The following is a 17,396-nucleotide window of genomic DNA, read 5'->3' as shown; positions in this document are numbered from 1 at the left end:
CAGGGATACCCAAGGGATTCCCTCTCTCTGGAATCCCTTTCCCTCATTCTTTGCTGGGTCATTCTGCAAGCCTACTATTGCTTCCTGCCGGAAGCCTTCTGCCCATCTCTTTTTCCCCAATCTCAGACCCCAGGGAGGTTTCAAAAATTCTTGGGCAAGTGTCTGCTCAGTTTTCCAGGGATAACCAAAGCCCACATGGTCCTATTCATTGTTCAATCCTCCACCCCTAGGACAGTGTTTGGAGCATAATGAATACCATGAACGAGAGAGTGGATAAACAGTCTGAGCACTGACGGATTGGAAAGTTATAGTTTACACATTTAAACAGTAACATAAATCTGAAGAAATAAAGTTGCTGTTTTAAAAGATATATTTCACTTCGATTTATTTCTTCTCTAAAGAGAAAACATACACACCTTGGCATCAGTTTGAAATGAAACAAAAATTTCAGTATTATTGTAAATTTCTTTCAATAGGTTAGATAAAATGTGGAATCCAGAGAGTTACAAGTGCAAGTGACAGAATACTGTACAAAATCAACTTAAACAACTCTAACTCTCAACTTGTAAGTTTTCTCCTCAGCAAGTGAGTTAAAAGAAAGGCAAAAGTTTTTAAAAACCTTCTTGGAAACTTTAATAATGTCAGCATATCCCCCAGGGAATGGATTTGGTCTGAGTACTTCCATTTCTGAAATTGTGCAAGAAAAGACGACTTGGTTTGGAGAGTCAAACTGCATCCTTCTATAAAAGTTCAAGGGCTTTCTAGTGTCCATCCATATAAAACACTGTTCTTATTTTAAGAACAAAAGGAGCACTAAAACATTAGCTTGGGAAAGAAGGACGGAGCACTGTCCTTCTAGAGAGGTTTGAGTAGTAGTCGTAGTAATAATAATAACAACAACAATCAACACAGTAAATTAAAGCTTGTTTTAGATCTGATAACTCCAGACTGCCCACTTTTTGTCAAACAATGTGGGAAACAGAAAAAGAAATCGTAACTTTGTGTGTGTGTCCAAGCCTACCTCGTAGAACCTCCAGTAACGAATTTAACAGTTTTGGACAAAGCTCCAAAATTTTTTTCTCATTCAAATCTCCGACTACTGGGAAGAGGACGGGATCTCTTCTAATAAATACAAGACCTAGCCTTGTTGCATGTTTAATTGCTGACATTTTAGAAGCAGAATGGCTATTTACAGTTAATGACTCAAACTACCAAACAAAATAACAACAACAATGACAGTAATAGTAATAAGAAATGGATTTGCTTGGGGGTCATTTCAGGAAGGAACACACTGGCGGCGCTGCATCCTCCTGCCCACACTACCGAGCTCACCCGGCCCTCCGGCTCCCGGCGGACACACTCGGCAGGATTTAGCCCCCTCTTGTCTCTCCAAGAGAAGAAAGCTCGAGGAGGAGACCGTATTTCTGTGTCAAAAGCATTAAAAGCCTGCGGAGCCGCGCGCAGGGCGCCCACACCCGTTCCGGGCAGGCCCGGCCGCCCGCCCCGGCCCTGGCCCCGGCCCCCTTACTCTGGGGCTCCATGGTCAGATGCTCCTGGGGCGCCACGGGCCGAGCCCCCCGCGCCGCCGCCGCCGCAGCCCCTCCGAAAGCCTCTCCTCCAGGGCCGGCGTCTCTCCGGTTGCCCTGACAACCCGGAGGGCGGGGGAGGAGGGGCAAGAAGGACGGCGAGAGGGAGGGACCAAAAGCCGCGAGGCAACGCAGGCGGCCGCGAGGACCGCGCGTCGCAGGGGCACCGAGCGAGGGTGGCGGCGGGGTCGCCGGCTGAAGACTCTCTGCCCGTGAGGCCTGATCTTGCGATCGCGCCCTCCCTGGCGGCCTTCGCGGCCCCGGCGGGGCCGGTGCCCGGGCCTTCGGCTGGGGGCCTGCTGGCCCTCCGTCGGCGACCCAAGGCGTCAGTCGGTCCGTCGGTCCGTGCATCCGGCGAGTTCGGCCTGCCCCGCGGGGTAGGGCGGCCGGGCCTGAGCCTCCCTCCCCGGACTCGGGAGCCGCCGCTGCAGGTAAAGGTCGGGCCCGGCGGCGGGAGGGGCGGGTGGGCGGCCCGGGCGCACCTGTTGCGGCCGCTTGGGGCCCCCTGCCCGCCCGTTGGCCCGGGACGACCCTGCCCCGACTCGTAAAATGCTCCGGAGGAGGCGGCCTCCCCCAACCTCCCGTAGCAGCGTCTCGGCGCGGGGAGAGAACCTGTGCACACCAGCCCTCCAACAGGGAGCCCCGGCCGCGGGGGTGGGGTTTGGGGGCTTGGACCCCGGCCCCGCCTTGGGAGCGGAGAGTTGGGTCACTCGTGTCACATTTGCGGGAAGCATGGAGCAGATGAGAGCCTCTTCTGTCGTCAGCAGTGGGCCGAGTGTGTCCCTTGTATCCTGAAACCCGGGAGAATTCCTTCGCTCCGCATTGCACTGTCATCCCAAGTGTCACATTTCAGGCTGTGGGCCCGAGTCGGATCTTTCCGGTTGAGTTTGTGTGTGTGTGTGTGTGTTTGTTTCAGCCCTCCCGGTTTTCGATTGAGTTGTGGCATCAGCCCACACGTTCTGTGCCAAAACTTTATAGGTATGTGAAACAAGTGTAACGTGATCCCACACCGTAATCTTTCCTAATATTTGTTTTTAAAACACTGATGGAGGTAAGGAAGCTTTGAGGGTCACCAGGGATTTTATCTGGTAGGTTGTAAAAATTCAAACCACGGGGAGAGTGCTGTAGGTTAAGAAAAACAACTGTAAAGAAGAGGGAAAAATGGAGAAGAGAGAAGGAAAAGGACGAGAATGAAAGTGCAGGTGGGAGGAAAATGGCATGACTGATTTAGTACTCATGCTGGAGATTATGACCCCTCCATCAGTTCCTCCTGCTGCTCTAGACAGTACTTGAGGGAAATGAAAAGTGGCCTTTTGCGGTCATGTAAGTGATTACTCATTCTTTGCCACTAGAGAGATTTCCGCTATGTAGACAAGGAACATCAAGGAGAATTACTTTTCTCTTAGAATCATTCAGAGGTTAATTGAACCTGAGAAGCATATATCCTGTGTTGAAAAGGGACATTTATTATATTCCACCAAATTAGGCTTTCCCCTCCCAGACTATATGGAGACATTTTCAGATTGTCAAAGCAAGAAGGTTTATGTGTGGATATCGACAAGCAGTGTGATATATACAGAATCCATAATTCATAAGCTAAAATATTAAAGTAATAAATTGAGGTTGGAAAGTAAGCACTTCTTGGTACCTTAAATACCTGTTCATGTTACATAGAGACACAGAGGATGGATTTTTAGACAGAAAGCATCTAAGATCAACAGTACTTTGGTAGTATAGTCTTTTCAAACTCTAGTTTTCACATCATTTGCAAAATCATGAATTGGTCTTTTCATCCAAGAAACAAACATAATGGTGCTCATTAATAATGTCTTAGTCAATGTGATAAGATAGTGATGAAAACTTGGCTTTTATTAGCAGGAAAAAAAAAAGGTAGGGTTAAAATTTCCCATATAGTAAAGGATTAGGCATTTGTATTTAAAAAGAAGAAGCAACATTGTAGATCTTCGTGCCAAAGTAACAAGGACTCAGGAGTTTAGTAGTTGCATGCAGATTTTAAGGTTGGAAAAATGGAGATATGCACTGGTGAATACTTTGTATTATAGATGAATGATTTTATCAGTAGTTATGAACTTGACATTGAGGAAATCCTGCACTGAAATATTTTAGGTAACAGGTGACTTTGGCAACTGAAAAGCAACATTGGATTTTAGGGGATAGTGTACCTATGGAAGAAATGACTGGTTGTGGGTGGGGGGAAGTGGGAGGAGGGGAAGGTACAAAGATGTCTAAGGCAGGGACAACATTCAGTTTCTCTTCCTCCAGCCCTAGTACAATGTACTTGTTAAATGTCTGTTGAATGAGTGAGAAGAGCTTTAGAGAAATCGCTCTAGGTAAAGGATACATTATTGGAGGAAATATCCTGAGGTTAGAAGGTTGCTAATGTCCTAGGAGTTGAGATGAATGGTAAAGGTATTGGTTGTCCCTTTGGGGATTTTCTACTACTTTGTTTTCTGTTTCTTTTCACTGTCATTTTCAGGGTGTTACTGGTGGTCAAGTTAAAAACAATGAAGTCCTGATTTTTAAAAAAGTTTCCAAGCTCATCACTGGATAGAATAGTTACATTATTATTTACTTGGCTGACTGATGCTTAACTAAATGTAGCAAGCCAAAGCACTGTCACAAGGAATAGCAAGGTAGCCGGTAAGAGTAGCCTTTCTTTTTCTTATTTAAATCTCTTGTCCACATCAGAATTCAAAGTAAAAATAACTCCAGTAGGAAGTTAACATTATTTAATCCTAGTAGGATGATTTAAAAAAGAAAAAAGAAGGAAAGAAAACAAAGCAAATGAATGTGTTATTTCCATTTAGCAAACTTACTATCATAAGTCAGGGGAAGTTTCTCATTTTTGTTTTTGGATTTTTGTTTGTTATTTTGCCAGAGTGAGGGTACTTTTTCCTCTTTCTCTGTTACTTTCTGAAACTCATAAGGAGTTCAGTCAAAGGCAGAAAACAATTATATTTCCATTTTTGCTGTTTCCTTTCAGTCCTCCAGACCTGTCATGGTCTGCACTCAAATTATTGGACTCAAGAAATGCCCATCTCTTAGCCCTTTTAATCATTCATAGTATAATCGGGCTACAGAGCCATGCCACCCACACCCCCAGTTCCCATCTGGGAAGTCTTCCAGGTTAGGGGACTGCCCACTGAATGTATTTCTCTTTCCTACTGGGGGCGCTACACACTTTGGCACTTATCCCTATACTCTACTATACTTTCTTTTTTTTCTTAGAATTTTTTTTTATTGAATTATAGTTAATTTACAATATTGTGTTAGTTTCATGTTAGTTTCAGGTATACAGCACAGTGACTCAGCCACATATATTTTTTTATATATATATATATATATATATATTTTTCAGATTCTTTCCCTTACTGGTATTACAAAATATTGAGTATAGTTTCTTGTGCTATACAATAGGTCGTTGTTGGCTATCTATTATATATATTTATATATATATACACACACACACACACACACACACACACACACACACACACACACACTCTACTTTCGTGTAGAGTTCTCTGTCATTTTTTGTGTATGGGTCTTGGCCTCTGATTAGATTAAGCATTTTAGAGCTAAGTCCATGACCTAGGCTTCTGTATTCCTTTAGCTCATCGTGGGTTTTCGGTGTGTACCTGATCATTTAAGTTGAATAATAATAGAAAGAGGACAAGCCTTTAGTCAGGGATGATTGCATTAATTTCTAGTTCTGCCACCTTGGTAAAGTCAGGAGCTATTATTTCCTCATTGATAACTGGGGATAATAAAACCTGAAATGGTTGTATAGTCAAGTTGTGAGAATAGAAATGAAGTAAATGTGATTATAGATATGAATGAAAATACCGTGTATATTGCAAAGAATTTATTAAACGTAGAGGGTTGTTATTGATTCCAGCATACAGCAAACATTTATTGAGCATCCGTAGCGTGTTAGGTGCTTCCTTGGTTCCGGAGTCGCTGTTCATACAGGGACTAGGAAGTGACCAGATGGATCGTATGTGGGGGCAGGAGGGCTTCCCAAGCAGAGGAGGAGCTTTGAGCAAAGGCAGGGAGGCAGGGAGGCCAACTCTAGGCAAAAGTTCATTGTGGCTGGAGCAGAGAGAACTTAGTAGAAGGGAGTGGAAGGAAGTGAGGCTGGAGAGGCAAATGCAGGCTAAATCAGAAAGAACCTGGGAGTGACATTTTATCTTGAAGGCAATAAAAAGTACTTGAGTCAGTGACATGATCAGTTATGCATTTGAAGGAGATCCCCGGCAGCCTGTGAATGACATTGATGGAGAGCCAAAATTACATGCAGAAAAAATTGGAGATTTTGCAGTAATCCGTGAAAAAATGTTAACATACTAAGGCGGTGTTGGTGGGAGGAGGAGGGACAGCTGAGAGAGGCGGAGTTGGTGTTGGGGAGGCGTGAAGGTGAGGGAGAAGCCAGGGCTGTCTCCCCGCTGAGCGGGGGGACCGTTCTGTCAGTTGTTGAATCTGGAACAGGAAAGAAGGAAAGACATCTTTTTCTTTCTCAGGAGTGTAAGAAATGGGGCAGATGATGAGCTCAGTTCTGAATGTTAACTCTGAAATTGCCTGTCATCTGAGTTGGGGTGTCCCATAAGCAGTAGTTGGACATGTGTGTCTGGAACTGTAGAAAGACGTCTGGGATGAAGATAGAAATTTGGATGAAGCATTCAGTAATTGAAGTTAAAAATGTGATGAGATTCCCCAGTGAAATGGTGTGGAACGAGAAGAGGGCCAAGGATAGAACTCTGGGGTACACGGATATATCTTATAGGAGGAGCAGGGTACGGAGGAAGAACGCAAGGAGACTAAAGAGGCGGGGCCAGAAAAGTGAGCTGAAGATCTGGAAATATTAGTAAAACAGAATCCCTGCTGTTAGAGGGCTCATGTACCAGCATTCCCTGAAATGATTACAGTGGGCTGGCCAGAAAGTGCATTCGAATTTTTCCATAGCACCTATGGGAAACCCCGAACGAACTTTCTGGCCAGCCCAGTGCTTCCCTCCACCTGCCACAGAGCACAACAACACAGTTTATCAGTTTATTATTGCTTTGTTAAAGGTGATGCAAAACGGCTACCCATTGCTTTGTTCGCAAAGAACAAAACGTCCTGGTATTTGTGGTTTTTTCATGATCTCCATTTAGAGCAGAATGTAACTCCAGGAGGTATGATAATGCCTCAAGCAAATACTGTCTTTGAAAAAAGTGGGTCAAAGTTGGCTTCGTGTGCGGTGGAGGTCCAGTAAATACGCTGACTTCCCCGGGGAGGCCGGCAGTAACCTAGTCTTGAGATCGCAGCTGTGATTGGCTCCCACCCATTTGCTCAGATACCTAACCTGACTGCATACATGAGCCAAATTAATATTTTAGCATACTTCATTAACTCTGCTTTTACTCAAATGTTACTTTTCAGAATATTGTTCAGTTAAACAAATCACCAAAGTAATATTGCAAAGCACTGAGTGACCCAGCCACTTGAAAGTCTAACCAAACCCCTGACTTACAAACTTCCATGTGGAGAGTAATGTGTGATTATGATACAAAGCATTGCTTGAGCTTGGGGAGTCTTTCTGTAGATGCAAACTACCAGCAGAATGTAGGATTCTTTAACAAATCAAGCTGTGTTTGGTATGAGCCAACATTGAGTTAAAAGTGAATCATTTTTCATTTGAGTATTTTTAAGTAGCTGATTAATTTGATTTGCTTACTTAAAGTCAAGACAGAGTCAACTTTAGGAGTCTAGAAATAAGGTTTTTAAAATAAGTTCTGAATTTTTACCTTACCTTGTTCAAGAAAGGTTTTAAGTAGATACTAGAAACCAGTAGGATGTGCTTTTTGGGAGCTCTGAGCCAATTAAAACAAAGGAAAGCAAAGGGGTAATCTTCTAAAACTCCCAGTAACGTTAAGTCCACTGTTTCAATTAAAATATAACACGCCTAGGAAATAAAGTTTACATATGAGGTATTTGACTGTAACTTCATATGGGTGATTACAACTATGTTTTTCTTCCCATAAAAGAACTGCACATTATTTGTCTTACGGTATTTTTTCCAGACCACCCTGCCTGACATCTCCCATAATATCAAGTATTTCTTCACCCCACAGTGTTGCGGTGGAAGCCCACATTCTTTAACGCAGTCAGGAAGCAGTGTGGTACGATGTCGTTATGCACACACTGTACACGTACCTGGGGTGAAGCTGAGATCAGACCGCAGGACTTCAGCACCTGCTCCACCACAGATGCGCATCTCAAAGCTGAATAAATTAACTAAGCTTCTGAAGGCTTAAATTCCCTCATTTGAAAAAATGGAAATAATAAAGTCAACCCTCATGGGGTCCTTAAGAGTTTAAATGAAGTAATCCATATAAAGTGCTTAAGCACTTATAGCATCTGGCACCCGGTAAGCACTCTATAAAGGCTAATTGGTAGAATTATCATCATTATTATCGTTATCATTAGTACTGGTCCAACTTTAGGGGTTGTACAGAACCTTTCTTTTCAAAGTGTGGTCTGCAGACCAGTGCCAGTCCACAGACTGTTACTGGTTTGCAATGAGACTAGGAGCTGCTACCAGCATGTAAATAGACTATGGCACTAATCATACTGCTTATTTCAGTTTAACAGCAAGACTTCTTCAGTGAAGGAGGCAGTGAGTTAATTTACATTCTGGTTTAAGCTCCTTATCTCGCCGCAAACAAGCACTTTGAATAGAATTGGCATGGAATATGGGACTAATGATCCCATTCTCCAAAAAAGAATAATAGCCCTTTATCCTGAAGAGTTATTATTCACTGGTAATGCCTCATTAACCTTCTTTCTTCTAAACATTATAATCATGGTTCACAAGTATATCGTTTATTATTTCAGATAATATTTATTGATCACATAATCTGTGCAAAGCCCTTTGTATTGTAGACTTCGCAAGGATGGCTCCGAAACGGATCTTGACCTTCGGAAGTCTATCATAAACCTAGAGCTAGAGGACACAAAGTGAAAACCTGAGTAAATGTGTTGAGTACGTGTGGTGAGTGTTTGTGTTAGTGTTACAGCTTCATTCCAAAGGTTCCACATAGGCAGATGTCTCCTTTTGCTGAGCTGCTCCTGTAAAAGGAGAGAATTAATACCTTTATTTTTTCAGCATTTGTACTCATAGTGGAGATCAGGGTTTACTTTATTAAGGTTGTGTTTTTCCTGGGAGAGTCAGAAATCTGCAACACTAGGGAATATCTTAGTTTTTAAATATAACTGACAAAAGTATAACTGTTTGGGGCTTCCCTGGTGGCGCAGTGGTTGAGAGTCCGCCTGCCGATGCAGGGGACGCGGGTTCGTACAGTATTTGGGTTCAGACTCTGGAAATTGCCAAAGAAGATATAGCTCAATAATGGTTCAAGTAGAGAGACTGAAAATATGGGGGAAAGACAGTAAGTAGTACAGATAGTTCAGTAGTTCCCTAATACTTAGGGATGTTGCCTCCTCGTACTGGTTATTTACAAGTGGCCCGAAAGATCAGGGGTCTGCTGGAGCAAGCGTGACAACGCTGTCACGTGAATCTCAGTGCAGCTCTGTGATTTTCCACACAACTCCTCAAGTCACCAAGAAAGAAACAGCTTTAATAAATGTTGCAAAAGGAGCCACTCTGTGGTTTGGGTATGTGGTTCAAGGGAAAACTCAAGAGCTGGCACAAATATTTCAGTTGATGCTTGTGGTGATTCACCAAAATTTCAGGCCATATGCTTTAAAAACAGCAGGGGTCTATTCTATATCATTAATGAAAGGGGACAGAAAAGTTACCGAAATCCAGAAACATAGTGAGTTCCTGACAGAAGTGTCTCAACTCTGTTCATTCAGCAGTAGCAAGCTAACTGGAACTTTGAGGAGAGTGAAATAATGAAAGTGCAAATCTGTGCAAGAGAGATTGTGGTGGAGAGACTGAGGAGAAAGGTAGGTGGTCACGGGAGTCTGGGGATGAAAGACGAGGGAGATGGAAGGAGCAGAATCCCGAATTTTGAAGGACTTGGTCACTGATGAATCGAGGGCAACCTGGAAAGTCGAACAGCAGTATCCCTGATGTGCTAATAACATCATTCACTCATTCATTCGACAAATATTTTTTGAATGCTCTCTATGTGGATGTGAGGAGCAAAATAGACACATCCCTGACTCAGGGTGCTTGCAGTCTGGTGGAGGACACCAACAGTAAACAAAATAAAGAGGTAAAAGAATGCAGGAAATAATAAGCTAGGAAGTGGGTTTGGGGTGCGGGGGTGTGGGTAGAAGTTCAGACAGGGCAGCCGCGTGGCAGGGAAGCCCTCACAGAGTTGATGAAGATCTTTGGGAAGTAAGGGAGCTGGCCATTTGGATATCTGAGGAAAGGACATTTCAGAAGGAGAGAAGAGCAGGCGTGAAGTCCCTGAGGCAGGCGTGTGCTGTGTGTTTGAGGACTAGTGAGGGGCCACGTGGGTAGAGAAGAGTGAGCTGGGAGGGAGCCAGTGGAAACGAGGGCAGACAGGTGATGGCTGTAGGTCCCACAGGACTTGTAGATCCTGTTAAGGATTGTGGCTTTTCCTTGGAGTAAGATGAAATCGGAAGCCATTAGAAATTTTTGAGCAGAGGAGACGTGAGCTGACTTGTAACGGGATCACTTTGACTCCAGGAGACTAAGGGTGGAACCAAGACCAGTCAGGAGGCTATTGCAGTAATCCAGGGGAGAGGATGGTGGCTCAGACCAGCTGTTCACAGTAGAACGTATGGGGTCCTTGATGTATTCTGAAGGTAGAGCTGACATGATCAGATGTATTAGTTTACTATTGCTCCTGTAACAAATTACCACAAATTTAGTGGTAATTTATTATCTTACAGTGCGTCGGTTAGAAGTCCATCACAGGATCTCACTGGGTTAAAGTCAAGGGGTCGGCAGGGCTGTGCTGCTTTCTAGACCCAGTAGGAGAGAATCCCAGCTTCTAGAGGTCACACACATCACGGCTCACGGCCCCTCCCTCCATCCTCAAAGCCAGCACGTTGCATCTCCCTGACCCTTCCTCCATGGTCATATCTCCCTCTGACTATAGCTGAGAACGGCTCTCTGAGCTTCAGATCCTTACGATTAGCTTGGACCCTCCAGGATAATCTCCCTATCCCGAGGTCCTTAACTTAATCACATCTGCAGCCCTTTTTGTCAAGCAAAGTACATATTCACAAATCCCAGGGATTAGGACGTGCACATCTTTGGAGGCTGTTATTCTGCACATCCATTGAAGGACCAGAGGTGGAATTTGAGACAAAAATGAAGAGTAACTTCAAAATTTTTGGTCTGAGCAATTAAAAGGAAGAAGATGAGGAGACCAGGTTTATGGCTTTGGGGCAAATATCAGAGCTCAGTTTTGGATACGTAAAGTTTGAAAAGCCTGTTAAATATCCAAGTTGGAGATGACAAGTAGGTAGTTGGATACGTGAGACCTGACATTTAGGAGAGAGGATTGACAGGATGTATAAATGGGAGTCCTCCACATACGATGGCATTAAAGCCATGAAACAGGATGAGACCATGCGGGCCCTATTATAGAGAGAAAAGGGAAGAGGTCCAGAGACTAAGTGTTGGGAAATCTCCAGATCTCTGCAATTGCTAAAATGGTACATTTGAGAGTTTTGTGGGTCTGAAGAACACATTTATATTAAATTGAACATGGAGAGAAATACTGAAGAGAAGCATTGAACAGTGAAACAGTTATTCAGGACAAATTTCACAAGCTTGTTTCACTTAGTCCCTTGCAAACATTTCTAGAATTACTGGACCAGAGCCTGAATATCAATGGCTAACACATAGCTTCATCTTACATCAACTTCTGATTCTTTTCTTGGTGAAGGTGGTTTCATGTTATGCTAGATGTGTATTGTTTTCATAAATACTCATTGAAGAGTTGCAATAGATTGACTTCAAAGGGCAGTCTTTGACAGGTGTTGTAATCTACAGCCTCAGGTAGCATAGCTTTGAAAAGGAGCAAATGCCAATCTTTCAGATTTAAAATTATTATAGTAGAATGTTGTTTATACCGATAACGGTTTTTATTAAATTTTATTTTCAGTGGCATGTAGCCTACCATATTATGTGTTTTCCTTTATTTAGGTTAGTACTATTAAATTTGCCAAAGGCCAAGACACAGATCTTTTGTATGTATTTAATTACATCTAGGAGAAAATCATTGACATGACTGATGCCAGTTGCTGGATAAATGAGGAGAGGTCTGTCGTGGGAGTCGGGTGGGCTCAAAACTCAGCCACTCCCCCCTCCAAATCTGGAACTCAGTCTATATCACAGTAAAAAGGTCCTGAGCGAACTGGAAATAGAGGTCACAGACTTCTTAGCTTTACCCTTCAGACTCATTGGATTCAGCGTAGAGCCCTTTGTGGACTCAACCATTACAAGTATTTCTGTCAAACAAGCCTAACTGGTTTCTAAATGCCAAGTAGGAGAGCAGGTTAGAGAAGCAGAGAATGGCCTCACCAGGTAAATGAGCTGACCACAGTGTGACGTGGGTACTGAATCCCCAGAGAAAGGAGGACTCTGGGGCCGCAGTCTGGCCTTTGCCTGACACTTCAGGGAAATCTGCAATCATCACTGTGTTATAGGAACCAATGTATTGGTGATGCTGAGTTGTGAAGAAAGCGTTGAATTCTGAGTATACTCTGTTTAGTAGGCAGAAGTCTGGTTATCTGTTGCTGGAACTTGGTGGCTTATAACAGTGACCAGGTACCCTTCCCATGGTTCTTTGGGTTGACTTGGCTCCTTCTGCTGGGTGTCCTGTGGGCTGGGCCTGTGGTCATCCGGAGGCTTTACTGGGCATCTTCCACGGCTCACGCACATGGTTGGCGGTCTGTGCTTTCTGAAGACAGACGCCAAGCTTTGGTTTCTTCCCAGTGGCCTCTCCCTGTTCCTTGGGCATCTCACAGAATGACAGCTGGCTCCAAGGGGGAGTGTTTCAAGCATGTGAATGCCTTGGAAGTAGCCGATCATCACTCCACTGCATTCTTGTAGTCATCCTGAGTCCCATGGCCAGCTCAGACGCAAGGGGAAAGGAAATAGGCTGCACCTCTCCGTGGGAGCAGTGGCAGAGAATCTGTGGTCATCTTTTAATCACCATAACAGAGAAGTGGGTGATGTATCTGTACACATTGTATGTGTTATGAAGGGGCTAGGTGAGCCTTAGATCTCTAGAAAGATGACTATTCAGAAAACGTGACTGTTCCCCCAGGATTCAAAGTGGTAAATACTTCATAAGTAAGATTTTACTTTAATTACAAGATTATTACACTTTTAAAGAGTGCTATAAAATTAAGAGAAACATTTCAAGGACACATATTTGGTAAAAATAATAGCTCTGCTTTTTTGTTTGTTTTTAAGTTAAAACAATTCAGAAATAGTACCTAAGGCAATCATTGGTCATTACAGTAATTTAATTTACATGTATGATGAGATCCCTTGGAAGGGATTCTAATCAGAACAAAACAAAAATTGAATATAACACTAAACGTCAGCTTCTCTTAAGCAGTAGAATTTTCTGATTCTTGGATCCTTGTCAAAGTCAGCTTGTCCTGTGATCTCAGGCTATTGTGTTTTTGGAGCTTTTCTGTGGATGTGGTCTCAGCCATGGGGCAGTGAAGAATTGTAGAGTTAATCCATGTTGCATTTGTGTTATCACAACATTATAATTCCATTATAATTCTGAAACAATGGCTTTTAGAATGAATTTTGAAGAACTCTACCTTCATAGAGCTAAAACATCCTTTCCCTGCTCTGGTTTCTCCCTCTTTTGGCCTATTTGTATGTGACTTTTTAAAAATTCTATCCCACTCTTCGTCCTACCCCTAAAGTAAGTGGGTGTCCAGTGCCTAGTTTATTAATTTAAGCCCTGAAAAGGCACTCAGCACATGTTTCTTAAGTGATTGACTGTTTCCTTGGAGCCTGGCTTGACCAATGGAGGAGGGTTTTTTTTTATTACTTATGATTAGGAGCTAGCCGTTTGAGCCCGCTAACTCTGACAATCTAAAGCAATAATTCCGGGACTTCCCTGGTGGTCCAGTGGCTAAGACTTCTCACTCCCAATGCAGGGGGCCTGGGTTTGATCCCTGGTCAGGGAACTAGATCCCACACACCACAACTAAGAGTTCGCACACCACAACTAAGAGTTCGCACCCCGCAACTAAGAGTTCACACACCATAACTAAAAGAAAAAGATACTTCAACTAAAAAAAAAAGATCCTGCATGCCGCAACTAAGACCCAGCGCAGCCAAATAAATTTAAAAAATAATAAATTTGAAAAAAATTTTAAAAAGGAAGTTAAAAAAATAAAGTGGTGTGTTATACATTAAAAAAAAAAGCAATAGTTCCGATAAATGGGGTGCTGTAAAAAGAGTGATCTGAGTGACAAGATATCATGAAATGTATTTTATTATTCTTTTATACTCAAGTTTTTCTGTCTTTTTAGTTTTCCCTTGATTAATGTGAAAAGGTGCTTATTTCCAGCAATACTGATTAGAGTTTTAAAAAATCACCAGTGATTGCAAAAGGAAGGACCCCTTACCTGACACGTAGGGAGTGTTACTAGCATAAATTTTACCTTTTCTTAGGCAATTTTTCACTTCTTCATTTAAATTAAATGTATTTTATTGCCTCTTGAGTATGACATACTGGCCTCAGGACCCAGGAATCTCGAGAAATATGCTTGAGATTTCTGGTTTAATTAAGCAAACAAAGACCTCATTAACAAAAGCTAGCCATAGCCTCAGATGGAAAAAAATAAGCAACTCGCTCACTTGACTCTGTAAACTGGCACAAGCAAATGTAAAATGAAGTATTTTTTTTTAATATTCTCCTTTAAACTAGAGGAGTTCTTAATACTAAATAAATAAATAAGTAGTAGACTCTTGTAGCCAGTGTTGGAGAACACTCCCCAAGCCCTCACAGTTTTCCCTTTTATAGGGTCTGGCATCTCTTTTGTAGTGGGATTAGTGACCACGTGATCGAGGCTCACACTCACAATGTCCCCCTGTTGCTTTCTATTCACTGTCAATCAAGATGCAGGGACCTGTGATAGAGGCGGATCAGGCCGAGAGCACCAGGTCCAGTGTGGAATTGTTTTCCAAACTGGCCAGGAAAAAACTGCAGCCAACCAGATTTTAAGAATTAACCTATATTATTCCTGGTCTTTTAAACAGACAGCAGAAATAAAAGACAGTAACCAGTTAACAGGAAGAATCGTGCTTTTATTTTTGAATGCGTACGCTTTTTCTTTTGAACATCTTGTATGTATATGTACCTGATTTTCCTTCTTTTGTTTTGTTTGTGTTTAGCGTGGTTTATTGACAATCATTTGACGTGCTGAAGAGTGCTGGGGAGCCAGCATAGTAGCTCATGCAGCAAAGAAGAACAGATGCAGATTTGAGGAATTCAGCTTGTAAAACCTTGAACTGAAGGCCTAGCCATTGGGACATCTGAGTTTGTATATGTGCACTTTCAACCCTATGTGCAGTGGGTTATTGTAGGAGAATGCCAGCTGCTTAAGCTCGCTTGGACAAGATGGAAGAAGAAGAACTGGAATGTCCAAACTCTTCCTCTGAAAAACGCTATTTTCCTGAATCCCTCGATTCCAGTGAGGGGAATGAGGAGGGGATTTTGGCCTGTGAGGATCTGGAACTTAACCCCTTTGATGGATTGCCATATTCATCACGTTATTATAAACTTCTGAAAGAAAGAGAAGATCTTCCAATATGGAAGGAAAAATACTCCTTTATGGAGAATCTGCTTCAAAGTCAAATTGTGATCGTTTCAGGAGACGCTAAATGTGGCAAGAGCTCTCAGGTGAGTAGCCACTACAAAAAAGCATTTACTTTGTGTGTTGTACTTTTGTATTACTTAAATAATCACAGTGTCGCAGCATAGTGTTCTGTTTTAATGATGATATTATCTAAACCAAAAAACAAAACAAAAAAGAGCATTAGCAATTCAGGCACAACAGTTAAGTTACTTCCCTACATTTCTTAATGAAAGCCAGCTGAATAAAAGTTAATACGTAGGTGGATATTAATTGTGTTTATTGTACCACTGAATGTTCTTTAGAATAGCAGAAAAACCTATTCAAATTATTTTGTTGTGCATGTTATATTTTAAAAGATGTGATAGATGTTATTTGCCTGCCACGGGTTTGGGGATTAACTGCCATGTTTACATGTCCAGCGGTCTGATAATCAGAATGTGTGGATATGCTTATTGGTGAAGTTGGCTAAGTTACAGAAAGTCAGAAGCACAAGGAAGTTCTTATTTTCCAGACTGTAAGAAATAACCGAGTGGCCAAATATGATCCAGGCCTAGAGCCACACACTTCAGGATCTAAAAAGGAGGAAAGAATTAGGATAGACAGCTAATGACTATTTACTGGCCAGTTTATTGTTGTCATATTTGAACTTGAAGTTTGATTTGAGTGAGAGCTCTATTTTACACTTAAATTGTAAAGCAAGCAGTAAGTATTTTTATTATGAAATTCATTTGTAGGTTCTCATGATGTGAGAATTATAGAGTAGACCACAGAGATAATCTGATAGAACCCCTTCATTTTTCAGATGATGAAACCCTGGCCCAGAGGGGTTTGATAATTTGTCTAACGAATGTCACATAACTTTCTGAGCTGGAATTCTAAGAACTCTTTCTACTATACTTTGCTGCTTTAAGGTTTTTATTACTTCTGGGGCTTACTTGTTCTAAATGGAACTTGAAGAGGGGTGAAATGGACAACAGGATTTTTTTTTCTTTAATCTTGTTTATAACTGCCAATATCAAGGGTTTATTATGATTTTCTATTTGTTGTGATGAGTTGTTGCTACAATGAATGATTTAGTTTGTCATAAGAAGCTAAGGATGAAAACTGAAGGAGTATAATTTTCCTGGTTTCTGTGGACAAGTGGCAAGTTAAAAATTATTTAGGGGCTTCCCTGGTGGCGCAGTGGTTAAGAATCTGCCTGCCAATGCAGGAAACACAGGTTCGAGCCCTGGTCTGGGAAGATCCCACATGCCACGGAGCAACTAAGCCCATGTGCCACAACTACTGAGCCTGTGCTCTAGAGCCCGCGAGCCACAACTACTGAAGCCTGTGTGCCACAACTACTGAAACCTGTGTGCCACAACTACTGAAGCCCACGGGCCTAGAGCCCATGTCCCGCAATGAAGAGTAGCCGCCACTCGCCACAACTAGAGAAAGCCTGCGCACAGCAACGAAGACCCAACGCAGCCAAAAAAAAAAAAAAATTAAAGTTTTTATTTTGCAATAATTTCAGACTTACAAAATGTTGCAAAAATAGTACAAAGATTTTCCACATATAGTTCACCCAGATTCCACCAAAGTTAACATTTTACCACACGTGCTTTATTGTTCTCTCTCCATACACACACACAGATTTTTATTCTGAACATTTTAAGAGTCAGTTGATGATATGATATCCTTTACCTCCAAATACTTCAGCAATATCTACTAAAACAGGGCTAGCCACAACATAATTACCAAAATCTAACTTATAACATTCAAATTTCATCAGTTTGCCCACTAAGGACCTTTGTCATTAAAAAAAAAATTCTAGTCCAGAATCCAATCCAAAGTTACATTGCATTTCCTTGTCATTTCTCCTTAATCACCTTTGATCTGAAGCGGCTTCTCAGTCTTTCCTTGTCCTTCATGACCACAACATTTTTGAAGAGTACAAGTTGGTTATTTCGTACAACACCCCTCAGTTTG

General features: G+C 42.2%; 2 protein-coding genes across 6 annotated transcripts in view; one reads left to right on the top strand and one right to left on the bottom strand.

Annotated features, from left to right (window-relative positions):
- Positions 1 to 1,937, bottom strand: part of FANK1 (fibronectin type III and ankyrin repeat domains 1) — a 117,664-nt gene extending 115,727 nt beyond the window's left edge. For both annotated transcript variants that reach the window (XM_049696761.1, XM_012531603.3), the window contains exon 1: positions 1,529 to 1,937. In XM_049696761.1, the coding sequence (XP_049552718.1) occupies positions 1,529 to 1,937 (409 nt within the window). The remainder of the gene's footprint in view (positions 1 to 1,528) is intronic.
- DHX32 (DEAH-box helicase 32 (putative)) overlaps positions 1,793 to 17,396 on the top strand; it is a 52,212-nt gene continuing 36,608 nt past the window's right edge. The window contains exons 1-4 of one of the 4 annotated variants that reach the window (XM_033420745.2): positions 1,793 to 2,017; positions 8,532 to 8,618; positions 9,465 to 9,557; positions 14,965 to 15,472. In XM_033420745.2, the coding sequence (XP_033276636.1) occupies positions 15,191 to 15,472 (282 nt within the window). In that variant the 5' untranslated portion in view covers positions 1,793 to 2,017; positions 8,532 to 8,618; positions 9,465 to 9,557; positions 14,965 to 15,190. Of the gene's footprint in view, positions 2,018 to 8,516; positions 8,619 to 9,464; positions 9,558 to 14,964; positions 15,473 to 17,396 lie in introns of those variants that run through there. The other 3 variants (XM_033420746.2, XM_004265718.3, XM_049696752.1) reach the window with 3 other exon arrangements.

Source organism: Orcinus orca, chromosome 14 (genome assembly GCF_937001465.1).
Source record: "Orcinus orca chromosome 14, mOrcOrc1.1, whole genome shotgun sequence".
Classification (NCBI taxonomy): Eukaryota; Metazoa; Chordata; class Mammalia; order Artiodactyla; family Delphinidae; genus Orcinus; species Orcinus orca.
The sequence above is the reverse complement of the archived record's forward strand: the minus strand, read 5'-3'. Positions and strand labels throughout refer to the sequence as shown.